This window comes from Erythrolamprus reginae, chromosome 3 (assembly GCF_031021105.1).
Source record: "Erythrolamprus reginae isolate rEryReg1 chromosome 3, rEryReg1.hap1, whole genome shotgun sequence".
Classification (NCBI taxonomy): domain Eukaryota; kingdom Metazoa; phylum Chordata; class Lepidosauria; order Squamata; family Dipsadidae; genus Erythrolamprus; species Erythrolamprus reginae.
Window position 1 is genome coordinate 145,287,023 of NC_091952.1, and position 13,767 is coordinate 145,300,789.

The 13,767-nt window shown below is 35.8% G+C and overlaps 1 protein-coding gene across 1 annotated transcript in view; it reads left to right on the forward strand.

The window, feature by feature from the left end:
• Nucleotides 1-8,735: 8,735 nt before the first annotated feature.
• The window catches only part of HARS1 (histidyl-tRNA synthetase 1), a 63,901-nt gene continuing 58,869 nt past the window's right edge, over nucleotides 8,736-13,767 (forward strand). The window contains exons 1-2 of the mRNA XM_070746885.1: nucleotides 8,736-9,022; nucleotides 12,775-12,864. Of these exons, the coding sequence (XP_070602986.1) occupies nucleotides 8,945-9,022; nucleotides 12,775-12,864 (168 nt within the window). The 5' untranslated portion in view covers nucleotides 8,736-8,944. The remainder of the gene's footprint in view (nucleotides 9,023-12,774; nucleotides 12,865-13,767) is intronic.

Genomic DNA, 13,767 nt, shown 5'->3' on the forward strand with positions numbered 1-13,767 from the left:
AGTACAGGTGTGGGGAAATATGTGGTTAGTATTCATCTAGGATTTTCTAAATGTTCCTTAGTATAATGGGAAATTAAACTGAATTCATTCTGTTATTCATTATCTTAATATGAAGACTTATGTTAGCTGGTCAAGAGGCACATTTTCTGAATACTAATAAATGCTTTCTTTCTTTGTTTAGTTCAGACCCATATGAAAATCAGATAGTACCACTAGATGTCATCACAGGAACTTTAGTAATCATAGATTGCTTATTATTATAAGGTACTGACAAAAGTCTGGTCTTTGGGATCACATTAATGTGACATATGAATCTCTTAGAAGATCTTTTCTTGAGTCTGCTACATTTCTAGTTTACTATTTTCAAATTTTACTGTGTGGAAATTTGAAGAGGGCTATGCAGTTGCTTCATATATGGCAACTTAATTTGGCAGGATTGACTTTTAACCAAGCCAGAGAAAATATACTCTGTCTTTTATTCTCCCAACTTTCTAGATTATGCTTACTCATTTAGTTAGAATCACCTGCCTGAAGAATAGAAAGCAAGTTGTTTCAGTAATAGGTCAGACATAAATGCTCAGCTGCATGCAATTGGCTGTAACACTTGAGTTCCTGGTGCTCTCCAACTTTGGTTTCCTTGCAGGTGGTTCATTACCAAATTAGATAACATCAGTACTAGTTTGGTAATGAAATGTCTGCAGGAAAACAACCAAGCTCAGATCATCAGTGACACAGCGATCTACAAATGTTTTCTTCTATGAATTGGCCTTAGGTTTGCCTATTTTGTGCTAAGAGTTAAGGCACTTTTCAGCTGCTCCGAGTCTCTGGAGAGGGGCAGCATACAAATCTAATAAATAATAATAATTATTATTATTATTATTATTATTATTATTATTATTATTATATAATTATTATAATAATATTATTATTATTATTATTATTATTATTATTATTATTATTATTATTATTATTATTATTATTAAAAGGTTGGCAAAGTAGCAGTAGGAATAGCCACAGCATTTCTTCTTTTTTTGATACAGTAATAGGAGAGCTTCTGTTCTAACTTTCAGATATTTCTTGCATAGGAGTAATTTTGGTAAATAATAAAGATATATACTCCAAGATTAATAGCAGTAGCACTTGCTTATATATTACTTCATGGTGCTTTACAGATCTCTCTAAGCGGTTTAAAATCAGCATATTGCCCCCCAAAATCTGGGTCCTCGTTTTACCTACCTAGTATTGCATTCTAACCATTGCACTACCACAGCTCTTAAATGAGGCATTCCCTGCAACATGTTTTGTTGAGGAAGACAATGGTGGAAGACAAGCATTACTACAAATTTCTAATTGCTCAGTGTAAATTTTATCGCTTCCAGGAACAACTTGCTAGCTGAACCCATCTGCTAAGTCTTCTCCTTCATAACAATTACATACATATTCCACAAATCTAATTAATAATAATAATAATAATAATAATAATAATAATAATAATAATAATATTAATAATATTCTTATAATGCCTCAGTTTGACACTATAAAGGAGTTCAATGTAGTAGTTATGTTTTCATTTGTTGTGACTTGAAGTTCTGTAGGTTTCTTTGTATTTCCAAAATTAATAAGTAAAATTAATCTTGAAAAACTCTGTGGTTACACTAGAGCAGTGATAGCAAATCTATGGCATGGGTGCCACAGGTGGCACGCGGAGTCTTTCTGTTGGCACAAAAGTTGTTGCCCTAGCTCAGCTCCAACGTGCATGTGTGTGCCAGCCAGCTGATTTTTGGCTCGCACAGAGGCTCTGGGAGGGCGTTTTTGGCTTCCAGAGAGCCTCCGGGGGGGATGTGGAAGAGCGATTTACCCTCTCCTTGCTCCAGGGAAGCCTTTGGAGCCTGGGGAGGGCAAAACACAAGGCTAACTGGGCTCACCAGAAGTTGGGAAACAGGCTGTTTCTGGCTTCCAGGGCGCCTCCAGGGGGTGGGGGAAGCTGTTTTTGCCCTCCCCAGGCATTGAATTATGGGTGTGGGCACTCACACATACACAATAGTGCACATGCATACTTTTTTGGTACCCGAGGAAAAAAAGGTTTGCCATCACTGCCCTAGAGGAACAAAAAAAAATTGTACATACGGAAAACCTTAATGGTGGAGATCCAAACAAATCATGTACCTATAACTATATATGCCCCAAATGAGGGGCAAGAATGTTTGTATGATGAGTAACTTCAATGGAATAATGAATAAAGATTATAAAAATGGTGAAAGCAAAAAACAGAAAAGAAGAACCCTCCCAAATTCCTTTCTAGATCTGATTAATGAATTTAAACTCAGAGATAGCTGGAGAGAAAGAAATTTACAATCAAAAAATTTACTTATTATTCAAATAGACATAATTCATGGTCAAGATTGGATATGATTTGGACAATAATCAAAATTAATACACAAATAGAATTTATTGGAATAGAAACAAATCTCGATTTAGATCATAATGCAATAAGATTAATCTGGAAAGGAGATAAAAAATAGGTGGACATTTAAAAAGACAATTGTGGAACATAATGAATTTAAACAGAAAATGAAAGAAGAACTAAAATTCTTTTTTCAAGAAAATACTAAAGAACACGCTAATCTACAAAATTTATGGGACACAGCCAAAGCGGTAATAAGAGGAGTCTCAATTTCATACATGGCCAAAGACCACAAAAACAAAAGGAGGAAAAAAGAGATTAGAAGGAAATTATAAAAAAACCTGAAGAGGAGTTACAAAGACAACATCAAAAAGAAGATACAAAACAACAAATGAACTTAATAAAACATAATTTAAATTTACTGGATAAGGATAATCTCGCTCAACAAATTAAATGTAATAAACAATACTTCTTTAAAAATGCAAACAGAGTAAATGTTGGCTACAAAGCTTAAAAAGCATAGAGAAAAGAAAATGATTAGTTGTCTAAAAACTATGGAAGGGAAAATTTTGCCACAATTTAGATTTAAAAAACCCATATGGGAATAATAATAATTTTGATAAGGAAGAACAAGCAAACTATTCAAACTATTTTTGAAATGGCCAACCTCCCAAAAGTACCTGAAGAAACTAAAGAACTGTTAAATAAACAGATCTCATTAACATAATTAAGAGAAACCATTAAGAAGCAAAATAATAATAAAGCTCCTGGACCAGATGGTCTTCCGATATAATTCTATAAAGAAATGCTGGAAGACCTGGAGGTGATATTATTAGAGGTTTATAATGCAGTGCTAAAAGAAGGGAAATTACCAACTTCATGGAAAGATGCCAATTTAGCTCTAATATCTAAAAAATACACAGACCAGACTTTAATATCAAATTATGGATCTATTTCACTTTGAATGTTGACTACAAAATTTTTAGTTAAATAATGGCAAATTTAAATAAATTTATCCATGCTGATCAACATGATAGCTAAGAAATAACTTAAGAATTATAATTGACACTTTAGAATATTATGAATGTCATAACGAGAAACAAGCAGCCTTAATTTTTATCGACGCCCAAAAGGCATTTGACAATGTCATTTAGGATTTTATGTTAAAACAACATAAATGTTTTTAAGAACAATTAAAGCTATCTACGCAGAACAATTTGCTCATATTATGGTTAACGGGGATTTAACACCTAAAATTGAAATAAAAAAAGGAACAAGACAAGGTTGCCCACTTTCACCCCTTCTATTTATTCTAACCTTAGAAGCACTTACCAGAATAGTTAGAAGCAACAAAGAAATAAAGGGTTTGAAAAGTAAAAAGGAAACATATGAATTACAGGCCTTTGCTGATGACCTTGTCTTGATTCTTGAAGATCCACTGGAATCAGGCCCAAGATTATTAGAAATTGTAGAGAAATTTGGAAACACAACAGAACTAAAAATTAACAAACAAAAAACTAAAATGATAGTCAAAAATATGAAGGAGGAACAAAAAAAAGGATTAATTGCAAAATTAAATATTCAGATAACAAAGAGGATAAAATATTTAGGGATCAACTTAACAGCCAAATCCATAAACTTAAAAGAAGATAATTAGGACAAATTAAGTGAAATAATTAAAAAAGACTTAGATAAATGGGGAAGGCTACAACTCTCCTTTATGGGGAAGATCACAACGATTAAAATGAAAATACTCCCCAAAATTCTCTTTCTATTCCAAACCATACCATAAAATCAAAACAAAATTACTTCACATATTTGAACAGATTAGTTAGTAAATTAATATGGCAACACAAGAGATCTAGAATTTGGCTAAAATACTTACAAGAAACAAAAGAGAATGGCGGATTGGGCCTACCTGATTGGGAGGAGTATTATAACGCATCAGTCCTAACTTGGATTAAGGATTGGATACAACTAGACAACACTAGACTACTCGACCTAGAAGGCCATGACTTACAATCAGGATGGCATTCTTATCTGTGGGATAAGAGACCCAAAACAAATATATACTTTACAAATCATCTTATTAAAAACTCAATACTGAACACCTAAAAATTAAAAAAAACAGACTTATAGTGGTATCCCAATTTGGTTTGCACCATTGGAAGCTTTTGTCCATCCAAATATAAGAAAAATGGGTAAAATAGTAAGATACAAAAATATGATAAAAGAAGATGGAAATATTAAAACAAGAATAGAACTAGAGAATGAAGGAATAAAATTAGAATAGTGGGAATACCTTCAGATTAAAACAAGATATAATAAGTGACAAGATATGATAAGTGAAAAGAAAGAACCAGGAATTGAGAAGGAAAAGATACTAGACAAAATATTACTAGTAACACAGGAAAAATCAATCAAGAAACTTTATTGTTATTTATTAGCTCAAAAGACAGAAAAGGGAAAAACAAAGGTGAATATGGAAAAATGGAATCAGAACTTTGGACGCAATATAGAGTTAGAGGAATGGCAATCAATCTGGGAAATAAACTATAAATTGACATTAGCTACAGCCTATAAAGAGAACTGGATTAAAATGTTTTATAGATGGCACGTGACACCTGCTAAATTAGCTAAAATAGGTAGAAAGCTGTCTTCTAAATGTTGGGAGTGTAAGAAAGAATTTGGAACATATTATCATTTATGGTGGGAATGTGATAAGGCAAAATTCTTTTAGGAAATAATTGGAAGCTGGTTAGATGAAATTTTGGGAATCAAGATAGGGAAAACCCCTGAATGTTTCCTATTAGGAATACTTAGTCCAAAACTGGAAGAAAATCAATTATATCTGGTCATCTACATAACAATGGCGGTTAGGCCAGCATATGCACAAGTGAAAGGTACCGCAGGAGGAGGAGATATTAGACAAAATTACATCTTGTGCAGAGATGAATAAACTAACTTTAGAACTAAAAAACAAGGAAGAGTCTATTTTACAACTGTTGGGATCAATTCTACCACTGGTTGGAGAAAAGGTCAAGCTGTCACAGTATATGTAATTAACAAGTATAAAGAGCAATTGCCTGGTGAAAATGTTGAATGGAAATATGGAGATCTAAGATTATCTACACTAATTAAGATTATTATTCTTCAAAGAAAAAAATATTTAACTATTATTTAAAATATGTAACAGAATGTATACATAGTTAGAACCGTTATACAGATTTACCTCACATTCATCCAATTTTCTTTTTAAATGTTTGTATTTTGTATTGTATGTTGTGTGTATATGTATTTAAATAAAATTTATTTTTAATTTTAAAAAATCTGCATCTTATATAGTGTGAGCCCTAATCACTCTTTACATATGTGTATACTATACTACTTCCTCTTAATAATGTCAAAGCAATGGAAACTGCAGTTTAATGTTTCCAAATGTAAAATAATGCACTTGGGGAAAAGGAATCCGCAATCTGAGTATTGTATTGGCAGTTCTTTGTTAGCAAAAACTTCAGAAGAGAAGGATTTAGGGGTAGTGATTTCTGAGTCTCAAAATGGGTGAACAGTGCCGTCAGGCAGTAGGAAAAGCAAGTAGAATGCTTGGCTGCATAGCTAGAGGTATAACAAGCAGGAAGAGAGAGATTGTGATCCCACTATATAGAGCGCTGGTGAGACCACATTTGGAATACAGTACTGTGTTCAGTTCTGGAGACCTCACCTTCAAAAAGATATTGACAAAATTGAACAGGTCCAAAGACGGGCCACAAGAATGGTGGAAGGTCTTAAGCATAAAACGTATCAGGAAAGACTTCATGAACTCAATCTGTATAGTCTGGAGGACAGAAGGGAAAGGGGGGACATGATTGAAACGTTTAAATATGTTAAAGGGTTAAATAAGATTCAGGAGGGAAGGGTTTTTAATAGGAAAGTGAACACAAGAACAAGGGGGCACAATCTGAGGTTAGTTGGGGGAAAGATCAAAAGCAACATGAGAAAATATTATTTTACTGAAAGAGTAGTAGATCCTTGGAACAAACTTCCAGCTGATGTGGTTGGTAAATCCACAGTAACTGAATTTAAACATGCCTGGGATAAACATAAATCCATCCTACGATAAAATACAGGAAATAATATAAGGGCAGACTAGATGGACCATGAGGTCTTTTTCTGCTGTCAGTCTTCTATGTTTCTATGTTGTAGAACAGATACAAGTGAAACTCAAAAAATTAAAATATGCAAAAGTTCATTTATTTTAGTAATGTAACTTAAAAACTGAAACTTACTCATTACATGCATGGCAAGATAGTTCAAGCTGTATTTGCCATAATTGTGATGATTATGGCATAAAACTCATGAAAATCCCAAATCTACAATTTCATAAATTAGAATATTACATGTAATCAATAAAAATGATTGTATATAGAACAATATCAGACCTCTGAAAAGTATAAGCATTCATACGTTCTCAGTACTTGGTTTGGACCCCTTTTGCAGCAGTTACTGCCTCAATGTAGTATGGCAAGGAAGCTATCAGCCTGTGGCACTGCTGTGGTGTTATGGAAAACCTGGATTTTTTCTGATTCATACTTGAATAATCATATTTCTGAGACAATAGTTTTTACTTGTGTAGAACAATATTTAGAATTCTCAGAGAAACCAGTCTCTCTTAAAAGTCTTCAATAATATTTGTAAAATCAGCCTTTTGAAATGCTACCTATTTTAGTAATTCCAAATACATACATAGTTCTATAATGTGATTTTTAAAGCTTGGGGGTTATTTAAATAATTACGCCCAAGAAAATGTTTTTCTTGCTACATAAATACAGCATGCTGCTCTATACATTCTCCTTCCAACTTTTTTGAACAAGTTTTACAGAAAAATATGCAGTTAAACCTATGTTAATGTTGGGAAAGGTCTATTTGAAACCCTTGGAAAGGTCCAAGGGTTATTGAGAAAATGAAAATAGGATTGACTGGTACCCAAACTAGCTGTGTACTTACACTTAATTCCTTCCTTATGATTTCAGTAGAAAAATCTATCCTTGTTTTACTGATTGCATATAATACAGTATTCTAATTTTATGAGATGTTTGATTTGGGGTTTTCGTGAGCTGTACCCCAAATTACGTCTTGACCTATCTTGCATTGCATTTAACGAGTCATATATTACGTTTCACCTTTTAAATTGTGTTACTAAAATAACTGGACTTTTGTAAAAAAAATTCTAATTTTTTGAGTTTCACCTGTATAGTAAAGTTAAGGAAGACCAAATTATTTTGCAATTTTTGTTCTAAGGTGGTTTCTAAAAATGGATATTTTAAATAGATGGTAAACATAGTTTCTTACGGAATAAGAAATTATTATTGAAATTATTGAAATTATTGAAAAAATATATAGGTATGCTGAGATGGATGAAATGACAAGATATTAAGGGCATGAAAGTCGACAAAACAAACAAACCATGGGATAAATGGTATAACTGGATCCAGAACAGAATAACCCAAAGAAATGCAAAGAGAATCGCACAAACCTAGAATACAATAAATAATGTATACAAATATAACATATAACAGTATAAAATTTATTCACTTTCTTACTTTTCTTCTTTTTGATGAATGTAATCAAATTAGGCATAAGACTTATACAAACTGAATCTGAAACGGTAACAATCTGCATGTGATTATTGAGATGTTTTTCTTTATTGTAACTGAAAATAAAAATAAAATTTTTTTTAAAAAATAAACATAGTTTTTTAAACATACAGAGAAAACTGCTAAATTTTGGTAGGAAAATCTCAAAAATGGGATACTTTGGGGGTTGCTGCAGCCCACCTCTGCCTTTGTGCAATCCTCCTTATCACCTACGTTATGGGGTCTTCATATGAAGTTCTGACACCAGAGAAGTAACTGCTGACCAAACGGCTCTTCCGTAAAATTGGCCATTACCCAGTTTCATAGATTACACTAAACCAGTGTTTCCCAACCTTGGCAACTTGAAGATATTTGGACTTCAATTCCCAGAATTCCCCAGCCAGCGAACGCAATTGCATGAGATCACACAGCACAAGCTAAAGCCAATAAATATTATGGTACAGTGTTATGTAACTACATTGTAATTAAATGATTTACGAAAATGTGCATGTACAGTTCCTGCACTTTTCTTTTATAAATATGTTTTAAGATTAAAACATAAGCATCAAACGAGTGCATTTCTGAACAGAGATCAACAGGACCGCAACTTCTAAGACGAAGGCTTCCACCGGGAGAGAAAATGGAAACACCACGAGAATAAATGTGAATAAAGTGCAGCAACGTCACTTCCTCTCTCTGCCAGTTTCTCTTGCATCATCCAACTCCTATTCGTCCAATCTCGCCTGTGCACCCGGGTTGGACCGTGTGGGCAAATTTAGCTGCCTCAATACAAAGCAGTACGCATGCGTAGGAGAGTAAGAAAGTAATTTCATTCTGCGGGTGAGGAAGCAAAGAGAGTGGCAGGCTCCCCTTTAAAAAAAAAAAATTACTGCCGGCGAGGAGTGTCATGGCTGAGGAAGAGGCGCTGAGGAAGCAGGCGGATACGGTGCGGCGCCTTAAGCAGGAGAAGGCTAGTCCGGAAGAGGTAAGAGGATGGACGCGACTACTGCATGGACAATCTCTTTCCAAAATCCAATTTTCCTAAAGTGGAGGAGAGAGGCACTCCAATTGACCTGTACCTGTTCTATGTTCAAAGCATACGATGTCACAGACCACCCCTTAGATTGGGCTGGGGAGACAGTTTTCGTAATTTTTACTGGGTAAGAACCAGGCTATTTGGGAGTTTCTGCACTGGTTCTTGATACAGTATGCTGAAAGCGCACAATGCAGTGTCAAATAATTTGTAAAACCAGGGACCACTTGAGAAGGTAGATGAGTCATGTGAAGTATTAGTACCGCTTTGCAAAGTCTTAGTAAGGCCACGCCTGGAATTCTGCACCCAGTTTTGGTTACCACTTTACAAAAAAAGATGTTGAGAATTAGGAAAAAGTGCAAAGAAGAGCAACTAAGATGACTAAAGATCTTAGAGACTAGAACATATGAAGAACGGTTGCAGGATTTGGGTTTGGCTAGTCAAGAGAAAATAAGGACTAGGGGTGACATAGCAGTATTCCAGTATTTGAGAGGCTGCCACAAAGAGGAAGGGGTCAACTTATTTACCAAGCACCTGTAGGCAGGACAACAAATAATGGACGGAAACCAGTCAAGGAGAAATGCAACCTGGAACTAAGGAGAAACTTCCTAATTGTGAGGACAATTAACCAGTGGGAAACCTTGCCATCAGGAGTTGGAGATTTTTAAAAAGGAACTGGACAGTCACTTATCTGAAATGGTATATGGCAGTGATTCCTAAGCTTTTTTGGGCCATTCCTCAACTAGTAAAAAGGCTTGATTTAAATCAACTCAGCTCCTTAAAACCCACCTCTGTCATCAGGCATGGGGGAATTGAGATTTTTTTCCCCCCAGGCCTATACAATTTATGCATGGTATATTTGGTTTTTAGTTATTTTAAATATTAGATTTGTTATATGTTGTTTTATTATTGTTGTTAGCCGCCCCGAGTCTATGGAGAGGGGCGGCATACAGATCTAATTAATTAATTAATTAATTATAATTTTTAAAGAGCAATTGTCATTTCTGTCTCGCAGAAGCTCTTCTTCTTCTAACCCATTGTTGACTTTCCAACAGTCCCAATATTACAGAAGATACAGCCTCATGCTACATAACTAAGCATAATTTCATGCTGAATAAACTAAATTATTAATGTATCTTAAATAGAAAACTATCTTTATATAGATTTTTATCCCAAAAGCATTTTATTAAAATACATTTGATAAAAATTTTAAAAATCAAATTTAAATAAAAAACATTGATTTAAATTAAAAAATATGTTTGGCTTTTTTATCCACTCTATCGAGAGCTATCTTCCTTTTAGTCGTGCTTTGCAAAATATGAGCAAGGAAATCACAAAGAAAACTATGTAACAAGCTCTTGTAATAATTAAATGTATGTACTTCTTCAGTGACTTTAATCTTGCATATTATTATTATTATTATTATTATTATTATTATTATTATTATTTATTAGGCTTGTATGCCGTTCCTCTCCAAGGACCCAGAGCGGCTCACAACGTGCCATACAACAATATATATACAAATCTAATAGTTAAAAAACAGTAACTAAGATCCCACTATATAAAAAACAGTCAGTCTACTCAATCACATCCTTACATAACATTTAATAGTCAGAGAAGAAGGGGGCATGATCTAACTGCCCCATGCCTGGTGACATAGATGGGTCTTAAGTGTCTTGCGGAAGGCGAGGAGGGTGGGGGCAGTACGAATCTCCGGAGGGTGCTGATTTCAAAGGGCCGGAGCCGCCACAGAGAAGGCTCTTCACCTAGGTCCCGCCAGACTATATTGTTTGGTCGACGGAACCTGGAGAAGGCCAACTATGTGGGACCTTATTGGTCGCTGGGATGTATGCGACAGAAGGCAGTCCTGTAAGTATGATGCCATGTAGGGCTTTATAGGTCATCACCAACAATTGTGTCCGGAAACCAATCGGCAGCCAATGTAGGCCACGGAGTGTTGAAGAAACATTATCTGGGGAGACCCATGACAGCTCACGCGGCTGCGTTCTGCACGATTTGTAGTTTCTGAACACTCTTCAAAGGTAGCCCCATGTAGAGAGCATTGCAGTACTCAAACCTCAAGGTGATAAGGGCATGAGTGACTGTGAGCAGGGACTCCCTGTCCAAATAGGGCCGCAACTGGTGCACCAGGCGGACCTGGGCGAACACCCCCTTCCCCACATATCTCAAAGATATGGTGTAAAATTGATACTAAGTCCTTACAAAGCTTGGTTAGTATATCTGAAAAGCAGAATAAATGAACAGGTTTTCAAAAATGTAAATTAAATGCTTTACTGTAAGAAATTATATGCTTATATGTTGTTGGGAAAGAAAGAAACAGCACTACTATACAGTCTTTACTGGAGAGAATTTTGTCCATTTAGTATACAATGCTCCCTCGATTTTCGCGGGTTCGAACTTCGCGAAATGGCTATACAGTGATCCCTCGATTTTCGCGATCTCGATCTTCGCGAACGCTATATCGCGATTTTTCCACCCGATGACGTCACTCTCTTCCTTTCTCATCTTTCTTTCTCTCTCTCTTTCTCTATCTTGCTTCTTCCTCTCTCACACTCTCTTCCTCCCTCTCTCATCTCTTTCTTTCCTTCTCTCTCTTTCTCTATCTCTCCCCCTCTTGCTGGCGGGCGGGCGGGCGACGGGGGTCATCAGCGAGGAGCCGGGGTTTCCCCTTTGCGTGGGCGGCGGGGAAACCCCGATCTTCGTCTGCTCGCTGCTGCAGCGAGATCGGGGTTTCCCCACCGCCCACGCAAAGGGGAAAGCCCGATTCGGCTCCTCGCTGCTGCCGCCGAGCAGATCAGCTGCTGGGCGGCCGCAGCAGCAGCGAGCAGACAAAGATCGGGGTTTCCCCGCCGCCCACGCAAACTCCACCATCTGCACATACGCGGCCATGGAAAAAGGGTGCGCATGCGCAGATGGTGTTTTTACTTCCGCAACCCTACATCGCGAAAAATCGATTATCGCGAGGGGTCTTGGAACGGAACCCTCGTGATAATCGAGGGATCACTGTACCACGGTTTTTCAAAAATATTAATTAAAAAATACTTTGCTGTTTTTTTCCCTATACCACGTTTTTTCCCGCCCAATGACATCATACATCATCGCCAAACTTTCGTCCGCCTTTAATAAATATTTTTTTTAATAAACTTTAATAAATAAACATGGTGAGTAATGATAAATGGTTGCTAAGGGAATGAGAAATTGCAGTTTAGGGGTTTAAAGTGTTAAGGGAAGGCTTGTGATACTGTTCATAGCCAAAAATAGTGTATTTACTTCCACATCTCTACTTCGTGGAAATTCGACTTTCGCGGGCGGTCTCGGAACGCATCCCCCGCGAAAATCGAGGGAACACTGTATATTTTTTTCTTGGTATAATATTGGGTATTTCTATATTAACCCCAGTGTTTCCTATTATACTAGCTTTCTAGGAAATTTCTGTGGGGGAGGGGTAGCACTTACATATTTAAGTAATTTTTTAGAAGTTTAAAGAGAGTGGTGTGGTGGTGTGGTTTAAAGTGGTGGCTGTGTTGAGCCATGAAAAAAAAGGTTAAATGTGCAGTAAGACAATATAGAATAAGGATACTTGGGTCAGTGGCTTACCCTAATATGCAGCAATAAAGAAAAAAAATGTGTTGTAGCAATTAATGTATATGTAATTTACAGTGATTAAAAATAATATATTTCAGATTACAAAGCAAGTGTCAAAACTGCTAGAGATGAAGTCAGCAATGCATCCTGAAGAAGGCAAGCATAAATTTGTTTTGAAGACACCCAAGGTAAACTTGTGTATTCCCTGTTCCAAGTTACAACAGCACTGAAAAAAGTGACTTACAACTATTTTCACAATTATGACCATTGCAGCATGAACAAAATTTGGACCCTTGGCAACTTATATATATTTATAACAGTATGTCTCAGAGTCATATTATCACCATTTGTAACTTTCCCAGATGGCTTCCATCAAGCAAAGTATATAAGGCAGTAATGGCTAACCTATGGTACACGTGCATGTGGAGCCATATCAGAGGGCACACAAGACGTTTCCCTATATCAGCTTCAGCACACTTGCTGGCCTTCTTTTCGGCTGTTTTCGCTCTCCCCAGACTTCAGGAAAAAAGCTTGAAGCCTGGGGATGGTGAAAAACAGGCCTACACAGACTATACTGGAAGTGATGTTAAAGACATGTGAATATTGCCAAAAGGTCTTCTACCTATTGGTAATTATCAATGGATTGGCAATATTCAGTAATTGCTTATATGATCAATAGGAAATGATACTTTAGTTTGTACGTTTTATTAAAGTATCTAATCTTCTAATCCATTTACATTTAAATCATAGTGTAAAAATGATTTTGACAGTTTTGACAAAAAAGTTTTAATGAAAGAATGGTTAGAATGCAATGCTGCAGTTTGGCAGTTCGAATCTCAGCAGGCTCAAGATTGACTCAGCCTTCCATTCTTTTAAGGTCAGTAAAATGAGGACCTGACTCTGCAAACTGCTCACTTTAAGAAGTTTCCATAGTAGGATTAATCACTAAATGAACAGTTGTAAGTTGAGGACTACCTGTATATATAAAACGATTGTATTCATAATTAAATCTTGTCAGTTGTGTAACTTTTTTTTCTTCATTTTTCTCTTTTTTCTCATAATTGAAGAATGTAATATATCTACTAAGGATA